This window comes from Styela clava, chromosome 4 (assembly GCF_964204865.1).
Source record: "Styela clava chromosome 4, kaStyClav1.hap1.2, whole genome shotgun sequence".
In the NCBI taxonomy this organism is placed as follows: domain Eukaryota; kingdom Metazoa; phylum Chordata; class Ascidiacea; order Stolidobranchia; family Styelidae; genus Styela; species Styela clava.
In genome coordinates this window covers 20,091,599-20,113,752 of record NC_135253.1, presented here as the reverse complement: position 1 = coordinate 20,113,752, position 22,154 = coordinate 20,091,599, and the positions used below count along the sequence as shown (strand labels likewise).

Below are 22,154 nucleotides of genomic sequence, written 5' to 3'. Positions count from 1 at the left end.
TAAGAAAATTAACGAACTGTCGTGTTAGGCTACTAATGTTCTTGGGAGTTGAAGTACAGATAAAGTAATTTTAAAATATTAACACTGCATTTAAGAATATAATATTTCTGGAATAAGAAAATTAACACGTTTGGACCTATGTTTTTTTTGCCGCTGGCTGTTTCGCATTCTTCAAGTTTCCTGAAATTTTGGATCGTGCTATAAATTTCTTGAGTTTAAATGATCATGAGAACTCTAATGAAACACCGCCGCAAGGTGGCAACACGGGGAGCCAATAATCTGACGTGTATGCACTGTTGAAAGTTGCGACAGGATTAAATGTCGGAACTGACCAAATATATATTGGAAAGCCTACACAAATTTTCCAAACCATGGACATCATCTAATTTATTGTTTTGTCATTTCATTTCGCAAAAGGATAGGTTCCACAGAACCCTTCAGAAATTGCCACAGGCGATGCGACTGCATCACCAGGGCGGGGTATCGGTAATAGTTTTCAACTAGCAATAATCGCACCTCGGATAATCCTCATTGGTTACGATACTGCCACTGCGCAAAGCTAATGAATGAGAGAAAACTTTACTTATTGAAATATCAATGAAATCTATTACTTGTGGTGACTAAGAATATTAACGTAACTGTCTTGTTAGGTTACTAATGTTCTAGGGAGTTGAAGTACAGATACAGCAATTTTTAAAACATCAACACTGCAATTAAGAATATAATATATCTAGAATAAAAAAAATAAACACGTTTGGAATTATGTTCTCTTGCTGCTGGCTGTTTTGCATTCTGTAAGTTCCTTGTAATTTTGGATCGTGCTATAAATTTCTTAAGTTAATATGTACAAGAGAACTCTAACGAAACACCGCCGCAATGTGGCAAAACGAAAAGCCAATAATCTGACGTGTATGCACTGTTGAAAGTTGCGACAGGAAGAGTTGTCGGAACTGACCAAACGTATATTTTGAAGCCTACACAAATTTTCCAAACCGTGGACATCATCTAATTTATTGTTTTGTAACTTCATCTCGCGAAAGTATAGGTTCCACTGAACCTTTCAGATATTGCCACAGGTGATGCGATTACATCACCAGGGCGGGGTATTGGTAATAGTTTTCAACTAGCAATAATCACACCTCGGATAAATCTCATTGGTTACGATACTGCCACTGCGCAAAGCTAATGAACGAGAGAAAACTTTACTGTGGAAGAACATATAAAGCAATTTTTGAAATCATTACACTGCGTTTAAGAATATAATATATCTGGAATAAGAAAATAAACACTTTTGGACCTATGTTATTTTGCAATTGGCTGTTTCGCATTCCTCAAGTTTCTTGAAATTTTGGATCGTGCTATAAATTTCTTGAGTTAAAATGTTCAAGAGAACTCTAATGAAAAACCGCCGCAAGGTGGCAACACTGGGAGCCAATAATCTGACGTGTATACACTGTTGAATGTTGCGACAGGATTAAATGTCGGAACTGACCAAACATATATTTTAAAGCCTACACAAATTTTCCAAACCATGGACATCATCTAATTTATTGTTTTGTCATTTCATTTCGCAATAGGATATGTTCCACAGAACCCTTCGGAAATTGCCACAGGCGATGCGATTGCATCACCAGGGCGGGGTATTGGTAATAGTTTTCAACTAGCAATAATCGCACCTCGGATAAACCTCATTGGTTGCGATACTGCGCAAAGCTAATGAACGAGAGAAAACTTTACTTATTAAAGTACCAATGAAATTCATTATTTGTGGTGACTAAGAAAATTAACGAACTGTCGTGTTAGATTACTAATGTCTTGGGGGTTGAAGTACAGATAAAGTAATTTTAAAATATTAATACTGCATTTAAGAATATAATATATCTGGAATAAGAAAATAAACACGTTTGGAATTATGTTCTTTTGCCGTTGGCTGCTTCGCATTCTGCATCACCAGGGCGGGGTATTGGTAATAGTTTTCAACTAGCAATAATCGCACCTCGGATAATCCTCATTGGTTACGATACTGCCACTGCGCAAAGCTAATGAATGAGAGAAAACTTTACTTATTGAAGTACCAATGAAATCTATTACTTGTGGTGAATAAAAATATTAACGTAACTCTCTTGTTAGGTTACTAATGTTCTAGGGAGTTGAAGTACAGATACAGCAATTTTTAAAACATCAACACTGCAATTAAGAATATAATATATCTGGAATAAAAAAAATAAACACGTTTGGAATTATGTTCTCTTGTTGCTGGCTGTTTCGCATTCTGTAAGTTCTTTGTAATTTTGGATCGTGCTATAAATTTCTTGAGTTAATATGTACAAGAGAACTCTAACGAAACACCACCGCAATGTGGCAAAACGAAAAGCCAATAATCTGACGTGTATGCACTGTTGAAAGTTGCGACAGGATGAGTTGTCGGAACTGACCAAACGTATATTTTGAAGCCTACACAAATTTTCCAAACCATGGACATCATCTAATTTATTGTTTTGTCATTTCATTTCGCAATGGGATAGGTTCCACAGAACCCTTCAAAAATTGCCACAGGTGATGCGACTACATCACCAGGGCGGGGTATTGGTAATAGTTTTCAACTAGCAATAATCACACCTCGGATAAACCTCATCGGTTACGATACTGCCACTGCGCAAAGCTAATGAACGAGAGAAAACTTTACTTATTAAAGTACCAATGAAAGTCATTACTTGTGGTGACTAAGAAAATTAACGAACTGTCGTGTTAGGCTACTAATGTTCTTGGGAGTTGAAGTACAGATAAAGCAATTTTAAAATATTAACACTGCATTTAAGAATATAATATATCTGGAATAAGAAAATAAACACGTTTGGAATTATGTTCTTTTGTCGTTGGCTGTTTCGCATTCTGTAAGTTTCTTGACCCTTTCTTGAGTTAGCATGATGAGTACATGAGAACTCTAATGAAACAACGCCGCAAGGCAATAAAGGCAGCCAGTGAATCGGTAATAATTTTGTTGGAGGGATAACTTACTGCGGAGTGCATTGCCAGCAGTAATTCGTAAAGTTGTCGCAATTTGTTTGACATGACTCAGAAAATTAAACATATTTTTTAAAACAATAGAGATCAACGTAATTTGCAAAAGTACAGGTTCCGCAGAAACTTTCAGAAATTGCCACAGGTGATGCGATTACATCACCAGGGCGGGGTATTGGTAATAGTTTTCAACTAGCAATAATCGCACCTCGGATAAACCCCATTGGTTACGATACTGCCACAGAACAAAGCTAACGAATAAGACTAAACTTTACCTATTGATGTACCATTGAAATCTATTACTTGAGGTGACTAAGAAAATTAACGTAAGTGTTTTGATAGGTTATTAATGTTCCTGGGAGTTGAAGTACAGATAAAGTAATTTTAAAATATTAACACTGCATTTAAGAATATAATATATCTGGAATAAGAAAATTAACACGTTTGGACCTATGTTTTTTTGCCGTTGGCTGTTTCGCATTCTTCAAGTTTCCTGAAATTTTGGATCGTGCTATAAATTTCTTGAGTTAAAATGTTCATGAGAACTCTAATGAAACACCGCCGCAAGGTGGCAACACGGGGAGCCAATAATCTGACGTATATGCGCTGTTGAAAGTTGCGGCAGGATTAAATGTCGGAACTGACCAAATAGATATTTGAAAGCCTACACAAATTTTCCTGGACATCATCTAATTTATTGTTTTGTCATTTCATTTCGCAAAAGGATAGGTTCCACAGAACCCTTCAGAAATTGCCACAGGCGATGCGACTGCATCACCAGGGCGGGGTATTGGTAATAGTTTTCAACTAGCAATAATCGCACCTCGGATAATCCTCATTGGTTACGATACTGCCACTGCGCAAAGCTAATGAATGAGAGAAAACTTTACTTATTGAAGTACCAATGAAATCTATTACTTGTGGTGACTAAGAATGTTAACGTAACTCTCTTGTTAGGTTACTAATGTTCTAGGGAGTTGAAGTACAGATACAGCAATTTTTAAAACATCAACACTGCAATTAAGAATATAATATATCTGGAATAAAAAAAATAAACACGTTTGGAATTCTGTTCACTTGATGCTGGCTGTTTCGCAATCTGTAAGTTCTTTGTAATTTTGGATCGTGCTATAAATTTCTTGAGTTAATATGTACAAGAGAACTCTAACGAAACACCGCCGCAATGTGGCAAAACGAAAAGCCAATAATCTGACGTGTATGCACTGTTGAAAGTTGCGACAGGATGAGTTGTCGGAACTGACCAAACGTATATTTTGAAGCCTACACAAATTTTCCGAACCATGGACATCAACTAATTTATTGTTTTGTCATTTCATTTCGCAATGGGATAGGTTCCACAAAACCCTTCAAAAATTGCCACAGGTGATGCGACTACATCACCAGGGCGGGGTATTGATAATAGTTTTCAACTAGCAATAATCACACCTCGGATAAACCTCATCGGTTACGATACTGCCACTGCGCAAAGCTAATGAACGAGAGAAAACTTTACTTATTAAAGTACCAATGAAATTCATTACTTGTGGTGACTAAGAAAATTAACGAACTGTCGTGTTAGGCTACTAATGTTCTTGGGAGTTGAAGTACAGATAAAGCAATTTTAAAATATTAACACTGCATATAAGAATATAATATATCTGGAATAAGAAAATAAACACGTTTTGAATTATGTTCTTTTGCCGTTGGCTGTTTCGCATTCTGTAAGTTTCTTGACCCTTTCTTGAGTTAGTATAATGAGTACATGAGAACTCTAATGAGACAACGCCGCAAGGCAATAAAGGCAGCCAGTGAATCGGTCATAATTTTGTTGGAGGGATAACTTACTGCGGAATGCATTGCCAGCAGTAATTCGTAAAGTTGTCGCAATTTGTTTGACATAGACTCAGAAAATTAAACATATTTTTCAAAACAATAGAGATCAACGTAATTTGCAAAAGTATAGGTTCCGCAGAAACTTTCAGAAATTGCCACAGGCGATGCGATTACATCACCAGGGCGGGGTATTGGTAATAGTTTTCAACTAGCAACAATCGCACCTCGGATAAACCTCATTGGTTACGATACTACCACAGAACAAAGCTAACGAATAAGACTAAACTTTACCTATTGATGTACCATTGAAATCTATTACTTGAGGTGACTAAGAAAATTAACGTAAGTGTTTTGATAGGTTATTAATGTTCCTGGAAGTGGAAGAACAGATAAAGAAATTTTTGAAATAATAACACTGCGTTTAAGAATATAATATATCTGGAATAAGAAAATAAACAAACACGTTTGGAATTATGATTTTTTGCCGCTGGCTGTTTCGCATTCTGTAAGTTTCTTGGGACTTTCCTGAGTTAGTATGATGAGTACATGAGAATTCTAATGAAAAACCGCCGCAAGATGGCAACACGGGAGCCAATAAAATGACGTGTACGCACTGTTTAAAGTTGCGACAGGATTAAATGTCGGAACTCATCAAACATATATTTGAAAGCCTACACAAATTTTCCAAACCATGGACATCATCTAATTTATTGTTTTGTCGTTTCATTTCGCAATAGGATAGGTTCCACAGAACCCTTCAGAAATTGCCAAAGGCGATGCGATTGCATCACCAGGGCGGGGTATTGGTAATAGTTTTCAACTAACAATAATCGCACCTCGGATAATCATCATTGGTTACGATACTGCCACTGCGCAAAGCTAATGAATGAGAGAAAACTTTACTCATTAAAGTACCAATAAAATCTATTACTTGTGGTGACTAAGAAAATTAACGTAACTGTCTTGTTAGGTTTCTAATGTTCTTGGGAGTTGAAGTGCAGATACAGCAATTTTGAAAATATCAACACTGCATTTAAGAATATAATATATCTGGAATAAGAAAATAAACACGTTTGGAATTATGTTCTCTTGCTGCTGGCTGTTTCGCATTCTGTAAGTTCCTTGGATTTTTGGATCGTGCTATAAATTTCTTGAGTTAATATGTACAAGAGAACTCTAATGAAACACCGCCGCAATGTGGCAAAACGAAAAGCCAATAATCTGACGTGTATGCACTGTTGAAAGTTGCGACAGGATGAGTTGTCGGAACTGACCAAACGTATATTTGAAGCCTACACAAATTTTCCAAACCATGGACACCTAATTTATTGTTTTGTAACTTCATCTCGCGAAAGTATAGGTTCCACAGAACTATTCAGAAATTGCCACAGGTGATGCGATTACATCACCAGGGCGGGGTATCGGTAATAGTTTTCAACTAACAATAATCGCACCTCGGATAAACCTCATTGGTTACGATACTGCCACTGCGCAAAGCTAATGAACGAGAGGAAACTTTACTTATTAAAGTACCAATGAAATTCTTCACTTGTGGTGACTAAGAAAATTAACGAACAGTCGTGTTAGGCTACTAATGTTCTTGGGAGTTGAAATACAGATAAAGTAATTTTAAAATATTAACACTGCATTCAGGAATATAATATATCTGGAATAAGAAAATAAACACGTTTGGAATTATGTTCTTTTGCCGTTGGCTGTTTCGCATTCTGAAAGTTTCTTGACCCTTTCTTGAGTTAGTATGAAGAGTACATGAGAACTCTATTGAAACAACGCCGCAAGGTGGCAATAAAGGCAGCCAGTGAATCGGTCATAATTTTGTTGGAGGGATAACTTACTGCGGAGTGCATTGTCAGCAGTAATTCGTAAAGTTGTCTCAATTTGTTTGACATAGATTCGGAAAATTAAAAATATTTTTCATAACAATGGACCTTTCCCTGACCTTTATTGTTTTGATTTTGGTCGCTCAGACAAACATTGCAAATATTCAGGCTTGTGTAGGGCGATAGAGTGAAGCGTTGCTCGTTTCAAAGGGCCTTCAAATGGCATTTCACTGGTGATGGCGGTATTTTCGTGCTTCTAAAGTTATAACATATTGTCAAGTGATTTATTATTAACGGTATTCCGCCTTCACATTGCCGTTATCGTACCTAACTTATTTCCAAAAGCCTATTTAACATGCAAAAATGGAATCACTCAGAGATGGCTTTTCTATGACTTGGTTCTCCTTTTCTTTGCCCCAGCTGGAGAGGGATACAAAACTTTTCATTGAAAGATGATATTTAAACTTATATGGTTGAAGAATGTCAGAGGACTGGGAGACCTGCGTGACTACCGGCACCACATTCCATGGTCCATAGACTAATAGGTACCGGTACCGTCGAAGTTAGGACTGAATTGGTGGGTTTAGTAAGTGTGGTAACCTAAGTTCTGTTTATTACTTCACAAACAAATCCATCCACAAATACTAGGCTTTAATTAACTTAAACGTTAGCAGCACCTTAAAGCAGTTCACAATGAAATGATGAAGCACCAACAAAACATGACTCAGATAAAAGCAAGTCGACTCAGATAAAAGCAAGTCGAGTATGACTCGGCAGACAAATTACTATTGCCAGTAAACAGGTAAGTTGAGAATACCAAAATATACAATATAAATTACCACACTCTACCCCCCTTCAAAATTTAACAATTATATTCCCAATCGCCATATCTTTCAGGAGGTTTTCTCATTCTTGTTGGTCTTCCAACGCTGCTTGGAACAGGTACCTGGGTCATTTCCGCTTCAAATGTTGAAGGTTGGTTTTTGATCTCAGTGTTCTGAACTTCTTCAGATTCAATATTTTGTTCAATAGGAATTACCACCCCTTTTGACTTATTACTCTCATCATAAAGTGATACCTTATCAGTGCATCCGAGAAGGGCTAGATCTTGCGTTGATACTGTAGACTCTCGTCCATCTTTATATTTTATTGAAGCAAAGTTTGGATTAGCATCTAGTAAATCGACTTCTTCACATAAAGGATCATCTTTATTTCTAACAAATTTTCGAACCAAGACGGGCCCTGGTGTGACCAACCATGTTGGCAACGCTTTTCCAAGCATTGATTTTCTGGAAAACTTGAGAAACAATTCATGAGGAGTGGCATTAACAGGAGTGCACAAAAAAGAGCGCACAGCATGAGGGGCTTCAGGTAGTACACATTCCCACTGAGGATCCTTGAGTCCTTTATCTTTGAGTATCAATTTTACGGTTCGCCTCAGTGTCTGGTTCATTCTCTCACATTGTGCATTTCCAGTAGGATGATATGGAGTTGTTCGGCTTGTACTAACTCCACGAAAATGCAAAAATGACTTGAATTCATGAGATGAAAAAGATCCTCCTCTGTCAGAATGCACAAAACTTGGAAAACCAAACAAGCAGAACAATCGAGATAAACACTCTAAAACCGTAGTGCTTTTCATGTCAGCACAGGGAAATGCAAACCGACTCATTTCATCTATGATAACCAATAAATAAGGTCTGGGACCCTTCAATGGCCCTTTGAATTCAACACTTAGTCGCTCCCACGGCTGCATTGCCTTAATAAGAGGTTTCTCTTCAGGCTTGAAAAAGCAGGGCTTTATCTCAGAACAAATTCGACAGTTAGAACAAGTATTCCGTACTTCCCGAAGAGAAAAAGGTAGATTTCGGCTTTTAATAAAATGATTCAGTCTGGTAATTCCAGGATGACCCAGCTCCTTGTGTATTTTATTAAGTTTATCAATGTGGGACAAAGAAGCACAAATTCTAGACAAAGTATCGGCAGCAGTATTTTCAGATCCTGGCTTGTGCTAAATCGTGTAGAAAAAGGAACCCAGTTCGAGTCGCCACAGCTGTAGTTTAGTATTCTTTATTTTGCTTCGTCTGGTAGGATCAAATATAAATGATATTGCTATTTGATCTGTAAACAATCTGAAATGGCGTCCATGTAACTAATGCCCCCATTTACGTGTCGCCTCTATTATTGCCATAGCTTCTTTCTCTATTGCTGGATACCGCTTTTCACTATGGCTCAGTGTACGAGATAAGGAAGCGACAGGACACCCATTCTGGGCCAACACAGCAGCAATAGCAACATCAGATGCGTCAGTTTCAACTGTGAATGGTTCATCATCTGATATTGTTTTTAAACACGCATTAGCAAGGTCCTTACGCAAATTCAAGAATGCAGTTGTAGCTTCATCATTTAGTGGCAATTGGCAGTCTTTAATCAGTGGGGCAATTTTCAATGAATAGTCACGAATCCATTTGGCATAGTATGCGAAGAGTCCAACACATCGTTTTAATTCTTTGCTCGTTCTCGGAATGGGTAATTCTAATAATGGCTGTAATCTCTCTGGATCAGGCTTGATTTTGCCACAAGAAACTCTATATCCCAATAAGTCAATTTGGGTTACTCGTAGGACCGTTTTGGCACTATTGAATGTAAAATTTTCCTTTATTGGAGCTTCTAAAAATGCATTCAAATTGATATCATGATCCTCCTCAGTCATTCCACAAATTGTTATGTTGTCTAGGTAAACGAAAACTCTCTTGAGATTATATTTCTGGATTAAAGCACTGATCGTCCTTTGGCAAGCTGAAACTCCATTTGTGACACCGAAAGGAACTCTACAAAACTGATATAGGTTACCATCAGCTTCAAATCCAGTGAATGGCCGGTCTTCTTCAGCCAGAAGTAACTGGTGATATGCGTTTTTCAGATCCAAAGTGCTAAATACCTTAAATTTAGAAATGTCGTTTACCATTTTGTCAATTCTTGGCAAAGGAAAGCCATCTAATAGAGTAAACTTGGTTATTGTCATGGAATACCGTAAAACGGGGTGACTTTGACCTCACGGGTTGACTTTGGCCCCATTTTGAGAATTTGTTTAAAACCCACCCAAATCTACTTTTATTTGATATTTCCCATTTTATTTTGTTTTGATACTGTAGTTAATAACAGCAGCAATAATTATACAACAAAAAATCTTGTCACTTTATGAAAAATATTTGGGAAAAAAAACTTTTTCATTTGGAGGGTCAGAAATAAAAAAATTGAAAAAAAAATCGCAACTCAGTACTTTTATTGAGAAGTCCAAAAAAGAAACATTCAATTGTCCTTATTCTTTACAGGTTGGAAGAGATATTCTCTGTGAAGGTTTTTATGGTGTTTGGAACAAGTTTAAACTAGTTGGGGGCGTATGAGGGAGGTTTTTTGCCCACAATGCAAAATTCCATGTAATATGGTACTGACTTTGGCCCACCTTATTACCCTATACAAACCTACTTTTTTGTTTTATTTTTCAGAAATAAAACGAATTTATTTTCTCATTCTAGTCATCCAGTTAATCTATAAATGTAAACAGTTTATTTCAAATCATGGTGAGAAAATTCAGTCGTGTTTTGGGCAGTAGAAGATACCATGATTATAGTGAGAAAAAACTTCAGCGAGCTCTGGAAGCAATTAAAAGGGGAGAATCGCAAAGAAACGTTGCAGCACAGTTCAATATACCTAGGAGTACTTTGAAGAATAAGTTGAAACTGAGGCACATGAAAAAATTTGGTGGGCAAACAGTTTTATCTGCAGAAACTGAGAAAATTCTAGTGGAGCACTGCATAGCCGTAAGCAGTTTTGGTTTTCCGATAGCACAGGAAGATTTGAGAAGCATAGTTAAAGCTTATCTTGATGCAAAAGGAGTGACTGTCAGTAAATTTCACAGCAATTATCCTGGAGTTGAATGGGTGAAAGCATTCTTAAAAAGGCACTCAGAACTAACGGTGCGATTCGCAACGAATATAAAAAAGAAAAGGGCAGGGGTATCGAGTGAGACTATTGAAAAATATTTTGAAAACATCGAAGAAGAGTTGGATGATGTGCCCCCGGAAAATATTTGGAATTATGATGAAACAAACTTAACTGATGACCCAGGTATGAGTGACTTTGCTTTTAAGTATATACAGTACTACGGTATTCAATTTTTCAAGCGTTCTTTGTTAATCCCCTTTTTTAAAATATTTACTGCGTCAAATCAAATTTTAAACTATTTATGGTGTTATGTAAAATTTCACTTTGGCTTGCAGTCTAGTATGGATAATAAATATTACTGTATTGTGATCAAAGCATTTATTTTTAGGGCAAAAGAAGATAATATGCAAGCGCGGCTGCAAATACCCAGAAAGAATCCTGAATTCGACAAAATCTGCAATAAGTTTGATGTTCTGTGGGAATGCAGCAGGAGCAGTGATGCCACCGTATGTAGTGTACAAAGCCGAGAATCTGTGGAGCACTTGGGTTGAAGGAGGACCACCAGGGACACTATACAACAGATCAAGATCAGGCTGGTTTGATGGATTTAGTTTTCAAGATTGGTTTAATCGAATGGTGCTGCCTAGGCTGAAGCGTCAAAATGGGAAAAAAGTTCTCATTGGGGATAATTTATCCTCCCATATCAGTCCAGATGTTCTGAAATCATGTCTTGATCACAATATAGCTTTCATATGTCTACCGCCTAATTCGACGCACCTCACCCAACCCCTGGATATTGCCTATTTCAGGCCAATGAAAGTCGCTTGGAGATCGATATTGAATTCTGTGAAAAGTAAAGAAAGAAGGCAGACATCCGCAACGCTAAGAAAAGATGAGTTTCCAGCACTTTTGAACAAACTCTGCTTTGCTCTTGATGTCAGGGGAGCAAACAACCTAGTTGCAGGATTTAAAAAAGCAGGACTTGTTCCGCTCAATAAAGAAGAAGTTCTCAGTAGATTACCAAGAACTACGAGTCATGATGATTCTGATGTTATCAGTGAAAAATTTCTTGAGAAAATTTCAGATTTAAGATCTTCTGTGGCAAAGGAAACTAAAACAAGAAAGAAGGTTCAGGTAGAACCTGGGAAAAGCGCATGTGAGGAAGATGTGGCAAGACTTGAAAAAACGGTTTCAAAAAAAGCTCAAGCAAATCAAAATATTGAAGATTCAGATTCAACGGTTGAAATTGTTTCCTCAGACGATGAATGCGATGAAGCCTCTACTCCTGAATCATCCAACTCTCACTCTGTAGTTTCAACTGCTCATCACTTGCCATTTGAAGAATGCAACATTGGTGATTATGTTATAATTTCGTATGAGGGTGAATTATACCCTGGAATTGTCAAAACCCGCACAACTGACGGGTGCGAGGTGAGTGTCATGGAGAAGTCTGGATGTAACTGGAGATGGCCATTTCGGAAAGATCAGATTTTTTACGACTGGAGCAGCATAAAACGTTGTATCAGTCCCCCAGATCTCATAAATGCGCGAGGCATCTATAAAGTGTCTGAATTGAACTGAACTGACCTTTTTGCCATGATATCAACTGCTATGAATGAATACAGACATGTTTAATTTTGATTTTTGCAGTGCCATTATAAAATGGCCGATTTCGTTGAGTGTTCTAATTTTTTTGGGGTTTCTGTTTTTTTAAAAAGTCTCTGTGGGCCAAAGCCCACTGTAATAAATGTTTTCTTTGTCTCAGTATGGGTACAGCTTAATTTATGGGGAGAAATAGGCACTGGGCCAAAGTGGTACCGAAATTGCTGGTGACTTTGGCCCACCGTAAATTAAAAAAAATAATATAGAAAAAACAAATATTTTGGTTCAATGATTATGCACGACGTATACCCCCTCTAAAATGCATAGTTTGGACCCGGAATAGCAATTCATAGATTTTTAATATTCGAGATATTTTGACTGAAAGACCAAAAATGGGTCATAGTCACCCCGCTTTACGGTAGTCAATCACCATCCTCTTTCGATGTCGGTCATCTTTAGTTACAAGTACTTGAGCTCGCCATGGGCCCATGGCGTTTCAGCAGGTTCAATAACACCATCCTTCAAGAGTTTTTGCACTTCATTACGTATAAAAATTAAATCATCTTTTTTGTATTGACGTGATGGTGTTGCTATTGGTTTCCAGTCATCAGAAAGATGTCTAAACAAGCGAGGAGGTTCTATATTTGCAGCGGCTACATTGCAAGCAGTTTTATAGTTATTTTCTCCATGAATACGAAGGTGTTCATTTCCACCCTTCATAACAAAAGTCACACTACTGTGCAACTTCATGAAATCTTGACAAAGAATTAAGTCTGAACACAAATTTTCCATCACTTTGAAATTTAGGGATGAATAATAATTCTTGCCCAACTTCATATCAGCAGTAACCTTTCCATGTATTTTAGCTGCCTATTTTAGTTGTAGAAGCCATTGAGATTTTACATTGCTCTAATTTGAGCTTTAATCCAAGTTTTCTAGTCAATTTGGCATCTATGAGACTATCTGTTGCTCCAGAGTCCACAAGAGCAACAGCCCTGGAACTATTGATGAACACTTCAACTAGAGCAGCTTTCAAACTTCTTGTGGCTGCAACAGATGTAAATGCAGAACAATGTCGAAAAGAAGCTACCATACTTTTACTATCAGCTTTTCTGTTCTTCGATTTGCACATTTTGGCAAAATGACCAATTTTTCCACAACTGTAACATTCAGAGTCCTTGGCAGGACATTTAAAACGCACATGAATCTTACCCCCACAAAAGAAGCATTTTCTAGAGAACTTTCTTTTAGTCTTGTATGATACTGCAACATTGTCAGTTTCTTTAAATTCTTCAAAAGAAACATCTGAAGCAGAACTATATGATTCATCTTTAGTACAGTGTTTTATTCTTCTTTGCTCATCTTGTTTAGTTGCAGTAGCTGCCATACTAAAATCATGTACATATGATATTGATTGCTTCTGTGCTCTGTCTAACATAGATGCTTTTTCAAAAGCTGTTTTCAGTGTTAAATCTTCATTTTCGAGTAGACGAACACGAATCGAAGAAGTTGATAACCCATTGATAAAAGCATCTCTTGTTAGCTCATCACGGTATTGGTCTGAAGTTACAGCTTTAAATGTACACTCTTTAGCTAAAGTCTTCAAAGCTAATAAAAATTCGGTAAGCGTTTCTCCGGGTATCTGGCTTCTAGCCATCAATTGGTGGCGGGCATACACATCGCTTTTTGGTTTAACATAGAGTTTGTCAAGTTCTGAAATGACAGCTTCAAAAGTTTCACAGTCTTCTACATGTGCATAATTTTTGTGGGACAAATATCGAAAAATCAATAAACGTTTGTTTACTTGTCGTCCCTGTTCCCCTAGAGCTGTTTGTGCTGCTTCTACTTCTGTCAAGAAACTTTGAAAGTTCCGTTTCCAGTGCTTGTATCGTGTTGCAGCTTCTGGATCCAACTCCAGCGATTCTGGCTTGAATAGTCTATCCATGTTTAAGTTAATTAAATTGTGGTAAGCTAAGTTCTGTTTATTACTTCACAAACAAATCCATCCACAAATACTAGGCTTTAATTAACTTAAAACGTTAGCAGCACCTTAAAGCAGTTCACAATGAAATGATAAAGCACCAACAAAACATGACTCAGATAAAAGCAAGTCGAGTATGACTCGGCAGACAAATTACTGTTGCCAGTAAACAGGTAAGTTGAGAATACCAAAATATGCAATAATACAATAGAAATTACCACAGTAAGTAGTATTCAAAAGACTTTTCAAACTGCCCCTGCGTTTCATTTGTTTCTATAAATGAAATGCAGGGGCAGTTTAAAAATTCTTTTGAATAAATTCTTGAAAACATTGCACAAACTACAGCAATCTGTAATTATGAACAGGTGAATATTTTTTTCAGATACATTCATGATGGTTCAGTCGTCAATCTTGGTTCAACGCTAGATTTCAAAGCCAAGTGCTATAGATAAGTTCAGGAGTCTCTGCCACCACATCATCTTCAAATAGTGGTGTCGCTGGATAGTCACAAAGTCTCTGATGCAATTTGTACATGCTAGGAACTTAAGTTTATGTCGTATCATAAAAACACAGATTTATTAGCTCAGTAAGATGGGTGCAAATATACTATTGAAAGATTAGATTCAACAGGTTTATTGAGGTATTATAATTGATTACATACTACATAAAATTACAGGACCAATAATGTTGTAGTGATAAACATGGTTTAAAAATTGTTACATATTCATCAGAACTACTGGTGCTTGTTGCCATATTGTTGGACTAACCAAGACTATCCAACAGATGAAATTGATGGGAATAAAAGATTTTCTGCTGAGCCAAGCGTGTACAGGCCTTCCCCAGCATTGGTAACAACCTATATGGAGGGAATGAAATAAATCCAACAGTTTTGTCGTCTGTACGTCTGTACTTTTGTCGTCTGACTTTTTGTGTTGTTTTATGCCAGAGAACCATAATAAAATGATGATGATGATGCTTGCTTACAATTTTCTGCTGTCTGACAAAGCGCTGTCATTTTCTTCAGTGGCATTTGAGGTAGTTTCAACTAAAGAGTCTGGGGGCAGATCTGGTTGGATCCCTGACAATACTTTCTCACTTTCGTCAGATTCGCACGTCTCTGTATCAAATGAAGTATCTGGTGACAGATCCTGTTAAATTATGATGCAAAGTTGAATTATGGTATAAGTAATCCTTACCTCACAATTTGTTGGTGCCTTTTTTTTGGGCAATAAGAATCTGATATAGTGTCAGGGTATTCATCAGTTGGTCCATCGCCTCCATGAAAATGCATGATGGAACGCATTGCTTGTATGAAAATTTATTTCATATAAGAATTAACATATTGAATATATCATAGGTATCGAAAACAACATTAATGTTGGCCTACCTTGGTACACACTTATGCATTTCTGGTGATTTTTCCTAGATTGAATTGACTGTGAGGCCTGTTGCATTCCTTTATTCACCTCATTGCTTTTAAGCAGTCAATATGTAGCTCGGAAATAGCACAAATCTTACTCCATTTGAACGGCAGGGGTACCGTACCGGTACCGGTTGTCAGACCGGCAAATACCATATGCAAAGAGTTAGTCTACCACAATACTTCACCAGTAGATTCTGTTTAATAAAAATGCAACATCGTATCGAAGGTGAATTCTTTCGTATGGACATACGGTAGGCTACCGGTACCCTTGATTGCATCAGCATAACTGTCTACTATTTTTTGGTTCGAAATAGCAGTTGGTTGACCTGTACGGTACCGTACATGTAAGGTTCCTGCAACGGGTACATCCTTTTAGTATCGATATATAGATTTCGTGAACGTGATTTGCAACAAGTAACATACAGTATTACCGCTTTCTAATTCTCGCAGCCCTGTGAAGAAAACAAGAAGCGAAAAAAAGGACAAAGATCTCCCTAAACCGTCAGCAACATGTGCGGAACGCGTCCAAAGTTGTCTGAGCGACTTTTCAGCGGAGAATGTTTGTTTACATCTGCTCGCTTGTGATTGGTTGAAAATACGGATGTTTTGATGTCGGGGAAAGGTCCATAGACATCAACGTATGTTGCAAAAGAATAGGTTCCGCAGAAACTTTTAGAAATTACCACAGGCGATGCGATTACATCACCGACATCATCTAATTTATTGTTTTGTCACTTCATTTCGCAATAGGATAGGTTCCACAGAATCCTTCAGAAATTGCCGCAGGCGATGCGTTTGCATCACCAGGGCGGGGTATTGGTAATAGTTTTCAACTAGCAATAATCGCACCTCGGATAATCCTCATTGGTTACGATACTGCCACTGCGCAAAGCTAATGAATGAGAGAAAACTTTACTTATTAAAGTACCAATGAAATCTATTACTTGTGGTGACTAAGAAAATTAACGTAACTGTCTTGTTAGGTTACTAATGTTCTTGGGAGTTGAAGTACAGATACAGCAATTTTTAAAATATCAACACTGCATTTAAGAATATAATATATCTGGAATAAAAAAATAAACACGTTTGGAATTATGTTCTCTTGCTTCTGGCTGTTTCGCATTCTGTAAGTTCCTTGGAATTTTGGATCGTGCTATAAATTTCTTGAGTTAATATGTACAAGAGAACTCTAACGAAACACTGTCGAAATGTGGCAAAACGAAAAGCCAATAATCTGACGTGTATGCACTGTTGAAAGTTGCGACAGGATGAGTTGTCGGAACTGACCAAACGAATATTTTGAAGCCTCCAAAAATTTTCCAAACCGTGGACATCATCTAATTTATTGTTTTGTCATTTCATCTCGCGAAAGTATAGGTTCCACAGAACCCTTCAGAAATTGTCTCAGGTGATGCGATTACATCACCAGGGCGGGGTATTGGTAATAATTTTCAACTATCAATAATCGCACCTCGGATAATCCTCATTGGTTAAGACACTGCCACTGCGCAAAGCTAACGAATGAGAGAAAACTTTACTTATTAAAGAACCAATAAAATCTATTACTTGTGGTAATTAAGAATACTATCGTAACTGTCTTGTTAGGCTACTAATGTTCCTGGGAATGGAAGTACAGATAAAACAATTATATATTAAAATAATAACAATGCATTTAGGAATAGATTATATCTGGAATAAAAAAATAAACGCGTTTGGAATTATGTTTTCTTGCTGCTGGCTGTTTTGCATTCTGTAAGTTCTTTGGAATTTGGATCGTACTATGCTTCTTGAGTTGAATTATACAAGAGAACTCTAACGAAACACCCACGCAAGGTGGCAACGCAAAAAGCCAATAATCTGACGCGTGTTTACTGTTGAAAGTTGCGACAGGATGAGTTGTCGGAACTCACCAAACGTATATTTGAAAGCCTACCCAGATTCTCCAAACCATGGATATCATATGCAACTTTGGATCGTGCTATAAATTTTTTGAGTTAAAATGTACACGGGAGTACATGAGAATTCTAATGAAACATCGCCGCACGGTAGCAACACTGGAAGCCAATAATCTGACGTGTACGCACTGTTGAAAGTTGCGACATGATGAGTTGTCGGAACTAACCAAACGTATATTTGGGACATCATCGAATTTTTTTTTTGTCATTTAATATCGCGAGAGGATAGGTTCCACATAACCCTTCAGAAATTGCCGCAGGCAATGCGATTGCATCACCAGGGCGGGGTATTGGTAATAGTTTTCAACTAGCAATAATCGCACCTCGGATGAACCTCATTGGTTACGATACTGCCACTGCGCAAAGCTGACGGAAAGGAGAAAACTTCACATATTAAAGTACTAATGAAATCTATTACCTGTGGTGACTAAGAATACTATCGTAACTTCTTATTAGGCTAACTAATGTTCCTTGGAGTGGAAGTAGCCTACAGATAAAGCAATTATTAAAATAATAACACTGCATTTAAGAATATAATATATCTGGAATAAAACAAAATAAACACGTTTGGAATTATGTTCTCTTGCTGGTGGCTGTTTTGCATTATGTAGGTTTCTTGGAATTTTGGATCGTGCTATAAATTTCTTGAGTTAATATGTACAAGAGAACTTTAACCAAACACCGCCTCAATGTGGCAACGCGAAAAGCCAATAATCTGACGTGTATGCACTGTTGAAAGTTGCGACAGGATGAGTTGTCGGAACTGATCAGCCATATATTTGTAGACCTACACAAATTTCCCAAACCATGGACATCATCTAATTTATCGTTTTGTCATTTCATTTCGCGAGAGGATAGGTTCCACAGAACCCTTCAGAAATCGCCACAGGCGATGCGATTGCATCACCAGGGCGGGATATTGGTAATAGTTTTCAACTAGCAATAATCGCACCTCGGATGAACTTCATTTGTTACGATACTGCCACTGCGCAAAGCTGACGAAAAGGCGAAAAAAATACATATTAAAGTACTAATGAAATCTATTACTTGTGGTGACCCAGAATACTAACGTATGTGTCTTGATAGTCTACCAATGTTTCTGGGTGTGGAAGAACAGATAAAGCAATTTTTGAAATAATAACACTGCGTTCAAGAATAGAATAGAGCTGGAATAAAGAAAAAACACGTTTGGAATTATGTTCATTTGCTGCTGGCTGTTTCGCATTTTGTAAGTTCCTTGGAACTTTAGATCGTGGTATAAATTTTTTGAGTGAAAATGTACACGGTAGTACATGAGAATTCTAATGAAACATCGTCGCACGGTAGAAACACTGGAAGCCAATAATCTGACGTGTACGCACTGTTGAAAGTTGAGACAGGATGAGTTGTCGGAACTGACCAGCCATATATTTGCAAGCCTACACAAATCTTCCAAACCAGGAAATCATCTAATTTATTGTTCTGTCGTTTCAGTTTGATCGGATAGCTCCTGCACAACCTTTCGGAAATTGCCACAGGCGATGCGATTGCATCACATGGCGGGGTATTGGTAATAGTTTTCAACTAACAATAATCGCACCTCGGATAAACCTCATTAGTTACGATACTGCCACTGCGTAAAGCTAATAAATAAGAGAAAACTTTACTTATTAAAGTACCAATGAAATCAATTATTTGTGGTGACTAAGAATACTATCGTAACTGTCTTGTTAGGCTAACTAATGTTCCTGGAGTGGAAGAACAGATAAAGCAATTATTAAATACTAACACTGCTTTCAAGAATAGAATATATCTGGAATAAAAAAAATAAACACGTTTTGAAATTATTTTCTCTTGCTGTTGGCTGTTTCGCATTCTGTAAGTTCCTTGGAATTCTGGATCGTGCTATGAATTTCTTGAGTTAAAATGTATATGAGAACTCTAGCGAAACACCGCCACAATGTGGCAACGCGAAAAGCTAATAATCTGACGTGTATGCACTGACGAAAGTTGCGACAGGATGAGTTGGGCGTGGTATTGGTAATAGTTTTCAACTAGCAATAATCGCACCTCGGATAAACCTCATTGGTTACGATACTGCCACTGCGCAAAGCTAATAAATGAGAGAAAACTTTTCTTATTAAAGTACCAATAAAATCTATTACTTGTGGTGACTAAGAATACTATCGTAACTGTGTTATTAGGCTAACTAATGTTCCTTGGAGTGGAAGTTCAGATAAAGCAATTATTAAAATAAGAATACTGCATTTAGGAATATAATATATCTGGATAAAAAAAATAAACACGTTTGGAATTATGTTTTCTTGCTGCTGGCTGTTTTGCATTCTGTAAGTTCTTTGGAATTTGGATCGTACTATGCTTCTTGAGTTGAATTGTACTAGAGATGTACCGATGTATCGGTATCGGCAATTTTTCGGTATCGGTTAGATTAAGGCCGATATTACCGATATATTTACCTTTTTGATATGGTCCAGAATATTTTAAAATCAGTTGGAATACTACTTTTTAATTTATTTTTGTCTGGAGAGATCGTGAGCTATGAGCCATACATGTCCCCACTCCTGCGAGAGAATAGGATTCACGTGTTTTCTAGCTATTTATCAGCTAAACTAGCTCAACTAATTTGGCTATTTTCGCTGTCAAATTTTTATATTGACATTTTTAATATTACATAGTTTTTATGAAGAAATATATCAACACAGCACATAACAAAAAGCAACTAGGCGCCCAGTTTTAAATCATACATTGGAATTGGGGTCCTTCCTTATTAACGGCACATGGACTTTTGGCACGGGTATAAATTCTGGCTGTTTGTCGTCAAGTACGAGTGTCATTTAGTCCGTCGACAACGATAAACTAAATTCCGACACTATTATCCCACGACACAGGTATTAATTTTAATTCTGCTTAACTACACGATTTCTTTATAGATATATTGACTTGGCCGCCTAGCCCTAGACTGTCTCAAAATATAGGATAGCAATTGTAAAATATTATAAAATAGTGAAGTAAAAAAACATCCTCAACGGTTATCGGTGGGCCTTCTTTTTGTCGGTGCTGATTGATATTCTTTCATGTTGGCTTTGACTTATTGCGTCGACGATTACGATTAGCCACTAAATTAAATATTTGTAAAATGCTTTTAATTTGAACGTAGGGCGGCGGCGCTAAAATGTGTGGGTGATATTCGATATTCTTCTAAGCACGAATAACGATATTCGAAGCTCGCGATATTAACATTAAATTCAAATTGGGCATCCCGGCTTGTGAGTTTTCTAATTGAACACCGAGATTACTAGCGTTACTGTACAATGTAGCTTAATCAGTTACAGCATATGGATACCAAACATTAATTTCGTATTATGTGATATATATATCTTTTTTTTCGATCTGAAATAATGTGTACTATGAACAACGCTTAAAGACCATTGTTTTAACCCGTCTGCCCTACACAGCATACCTAATTAAGTAATAATTACATAGTATCGGTATCGGAATATCGGCCTTTTTGTAGTATCGGTATCGGCGTTTTTAGCTGGTATCGAACATCTCTAAATTGTACAAGAGAACTCTAACGAAACACCCCCCGCAAGGTGGCAACGCGAGAAGCCAATAATCTGACGTGTATGCTCTGTTGAAAGTTGCGACAGGATGAGTTGTCGGAACTGATCAGCCATATATTTGTAAGCCTACACAAATTTTCCAAACCATGGACATCATCTAATTCTTATTTCGCGAGAGGATAGGTTCCACAGAACCCTTCAGAAATTGCCACAGGCAATGAGATTGCATCACCAGGGCGGGGTATTGGTAATAGTTTTCAACTAGCAATAATCGCACCTCGGATAAACCTCATTGGTTACGATACTGCCACTGCGCAAAGCTAATGAATGAGAGAAAACTTTTCTTATTAAAGTACCAATAAAATCTATTACTTGTGGTGACTAAGAATACTATCCTAACTGTCTTATTAGGCTAACTAATGTTCTTTGGAATGGAAGTACAGATAAAGCAATTATTAAAATAATAACACTGCATTTAGGAATAGAATATATCTGGAATAAAAAAAATAAACACGTTTGGAATTATGTTCTCTTGCTGCTGGCTGTTTCGCATTATGTAGGTTCCTTGGAATTTTGGATCGTGCTATAAATTTCTTGAGTTAATATGTACAAGAGAACTTTAACGAAACACCGCCGCAATGTGGCAACGCGAAAAGCCAATAATCTGACGTGTATGCACTGTTGAAAGTTGCGACAGGATGAGTTGTCGGAACTGATCAGCCATATATTTGTAAGCCTACACAAATTTTCCAAACCACGAATATCATCTAATTTACCGTTTTGTCATTTCATTCCGCTAGGGCTAGAGGATAGGTTCCACAGAACACTTCAGAAATTGCCACAGGCGATGCGATTGCATCACCAAGGCGGGGTATTGGTAATAGTTTTCAACTAGCAATATTCGCACCTCGGATAAACCTTATTGGTTACGATACTGCCACTGCGCAAAGCTAATGAACGAGAGAAAACTTTACTTATTAAAGTACC

At 37.3% G+C, this 22,154-nt stretch overlaps 3 protein-coding genes, 18 non-coding genes and 1 pseudogene across 21 annotated transcripts; 1 reads left to right on the top strand and 21 right to left on the bottom strand.

Moving 5' to 3' along the window:
- Positions 1-422: 422 nt before the first annotated feature.
- On the bottom strand, positions 423-561 carry LOC144422309 (U4 spliceosomal RNA). Its single transcript, XR_013475277.1, has one exon. It is a non-coding gene; the product is annotated as a U4 spliceosomal RNA (small nuclear RNA).
- A 484-nt stretch (positions 562-1,045) lies between these two features.
- On the bottom strand, positions 1,046-1,184 carry LOC144422293 (U4 spliceosomal RNA). The gene has a single exon (XR_013475261.1). It is a non-coding gene; the product is annotated as a U4 spliceosomal RNA (small nuclear RNA).
- A 398-nt stretch (positions 1,185-1,582) lies between these two features.
- LOC144422297 (U4 spliceosomal RNA) lies at positions 1,583-1,715 on the bottom strand. The gene has a single exon (XR_013475266.1). It is a non-coding gene; the product is annotated as a U4 spliceosomal RNA (small nuclear RNA).
- A 182-nt stretch (positions 1,716-1,897) lies between these two features.
- On the bottom strand, positions 1,898-2,041 carry LOC144422303 (U4 spliceosomal RNA). Its single transcript, XR_013475273.1, has one exon. It is a non-coding gene; the product is annotated as a U4 spliceosomal RNA (small nuclear RNA).
- A 484-nt stretch (positions 2,042-2,525) lies between these two features.
- On the bottom strand, positions 2,526-2,664 carry LOC144422325 (U4 spliceosomal RNA). The gene has a single exon (XR_013475292.1). It is a non-coding gene; the product is annotated as a U4 spliceosomal RNA (small nuclear RNA).
- A 471-nt stretch (positions 2,665-3,135) lies between these two features.
- LOC120327373 (U4 spliceosomal RNA) lies at positions 3,136-3,274 on the bottom strand. The gene has a single exon (XR_005567569.2). It is a non-coding gene; the product is annotated as a U4 spliceosomal RNA (small nuclear RNA).
- Positions 3,275-3,750: 476 nt separating this feature from the next.
- LOC144422308 (U4 spliceosomal RNA) lies at positions 3,751-3,889 on the bottom strand. Its single transcript, XR_013475276.1, has one exon. It is a non-coding gene; the product is annotated as a U4 spliceosomal RNA (small nuclear RNA).
- Positions 3,890-4,373: 484 nt separating this feature from the next.
- On the bottom strand, positions 4,374-4,512 carry LOC144422333 (U4 spliceosomal RNA). The gene has a single exon (XR_013475300.1). It is a non-coding gene; the product is annotated as a U4 spliceosomal RNA (small nuclear RNA).
- Positions 4,513-4,984: 472 nt separating this feature from the next.
- Positions 4,985-5,123, bottom strand: LOC120327378 (U4 spliceosomal RNA). The gene has a single exon (XR_005567573.2). It is a non-coding gene; the product is annotated as a U4 spliceosomal RNA (small nuclear RNA).
- Positions 5,124-5,596: 473 nt separating this feature from the next.
- LOC120327335 (U4 spliceosomal RNA) lies at positions 5,597-5,735 on the bottom strand. The gene has a single exon (XR_005567535.2). It is a non-coding gene; the product is annotated as a U4 spliceosomal RNA (small nuclear RNA).
- Positions 5,736-6,214: 479 nt separating this feature from the next.
- On the bottom strand, positions 6,215-6,353 carry LOC120327357 (U4 spliceosomal RNA). The gene has a single exon (XR_005567555.2). It is a non-coding gene; the product is annotated as a U4 spliceosomal RNA (small nuclear RNA).
- Positions 6,354-7,557: 1,204 nt separating this feature from the next.
- Positions 7,558-8,352, bottom strand: LOC144422131 (uncharacterized). Its single transcript, XM_078111967.1, has one exon. It carries the CDS (start codon positions 8,335-8,337, stop codon positions 7,558-7,560), a length of 780 nt encoding a protein of 259 aa, XP_077968093.1. The 5' UTR covers positions 8,338-8,352.
- Positions 8,353-9,718: 1,366 nt separating this feature from the next.
- LOC120327527 (uncharacterized) lies at positions 9,719-12,667 on the top strand. Its single transcript, XM_078111910.1, has 2 exons — positions 9,719-10,826; positions 11,032-12,667. The coding sequence occupies exons 1-2, from the start codon at positions 10,277-10,279 to the stop codon at positions 12,222-12,224; spliced, it is 1,743 nt and encodes a 580-aa protein (XP_077968036.1). The 5' UTR covers positions 9,719-10,276; the 3' UTR covers positions 12,225-12,667.
- Positions 12,668-13,107: 440 nt separating this feature from the next.
- LOC120326598 (uncharacterized) lies at positions 13,108-16,243 on the bottom strand. The gene is made up of 2 exons (XM_039392918.2): positions 15,614-16,243; positions 13,108-15,374 (listed from the first exon to the last, which is right to left on the bottom strand). The coding sequence occupies exon 2, from the start codon at positions 14,188-14,190 to the stop codon at positions 13,108-13,110; it is 1,083 nt and encodes a 360-aa protein (XP_039248852.2). The 5' UTR covers positions 14,191-15,374; positions 15,614-16,243.
- Positions 16,244-16,404: 161 nt separating this feature from the next.
- Positions 16,405-16,543, bottom strand: LOC120327345 (U4 spliceosomal RNA). Its single transcript, XR_005567544.1, has one exon. It is a non-coding gene; the product is annotated as a U4 spliceosomal RNA (small nuclear RNA).
- A 483-nt stretch (positions 16,544-17,026) lies between these two features.
- LOC120327314 (U4 spliceosomal RNA) lies at positions 17,027-17,165 on the bottom strand. The gene has a single exon (XR_005567521.2). It is a non-coding gene; the product is annotated as a U4 spliceosomal RNA (small nuclear RNA).
- Positions 17,166-17,833: 668 nt separating this feature from the next.
- LOC120327355 (U4 spliceosomal RNA) lies at positions 17,834-17,972 on the bottom strand. The gene has a single exon (XR_005567553.2). It is a non-coding gene; the product is annotated as a U4 spliceosomal RNA (small nuclear RNA).
- Positions 17,973-18,462: 490 nt separating this feature from the next.
- LOC120327321 (U4 spliceosomal RNA) lies at positions 18,463-18,601 on the bottom strand. The gene has a single exon (XR_005567524.2). It is a non-coding gene; the product is annotated as a U4 spliceosomal RNA (small nuclear RNA).
- Positions 18,602-19,092: 491 nt separating this feature from the next.
- On the bottom strand, positions 19,093-19,228 carry LOC120327380 (U4 spliceosomal RNA). The gene has a single exon (XR_005567575.2). It is a non-coding gene; the product is annotated as a U4 spliceosomal RNA (small nuclear RNA).
- Positions 19,229-19,571: 343 nt separating this feature from the next.
- LOC120327322 (U4 spliceosomal RNA) lies at positions 19,572-19,698 on the bottom strand (annotated as a pseudogene).
- A 1,652-nt stretch (positions 19,699-21,350) lies between these two features.
- Positions 21,351-21,489, bottom strand: LOC120327351 (U4 spliceosomal RNA). Its single transcript, XR_005567549.2, has one exon. It is a non-coding gene; the product is annotated as a U4 spliceosomal RNA (small nuclear RNA).
- A 491-nt stretch (positions 21,490-21,980) lies between these two features.
- Positions 21,981-22,119, bottom strand: LOC120327363 (U4 spliceosomal RNA). The gene has a single exon (XR_005567560.1). It is a non-coding gene; the product is annotated as a U4 spliceosomal RNA (small nuclear RNA).
- Positions 22,120-22,154: the final 35 nt, after the last annotated feature.

Coding starts and splice junctions, on each gene's coding strand:
- LOC120326598 (XM_039392918.2), bottom strand. CDS start 14,190: ATGGATAGACTATTCAAGCCAGAATCGCTGGAGTTGGATCCAGAAGCT.
- LOC144422131 (XM_078111967.1), bottom strand. CDS start 8,337: ATGAAAAGCACTACGGTTTTAGAGTGTTTATCTCGATTGTTCTGCTTG.
- LOC120327527 (XM_078111910.1), top strand. CDS start 10,277: ATGGTGAGAAAATTCAGTCGTGTTTTGGGCAGTAGAAGATACCATGAT. Junction 10,827..11,031: donor AAACTTAACTGATGACCCAG/GTATGAGTGACT, acceptor ATTTATTTTTAG/GGCAAAAGAAGATAATATGC.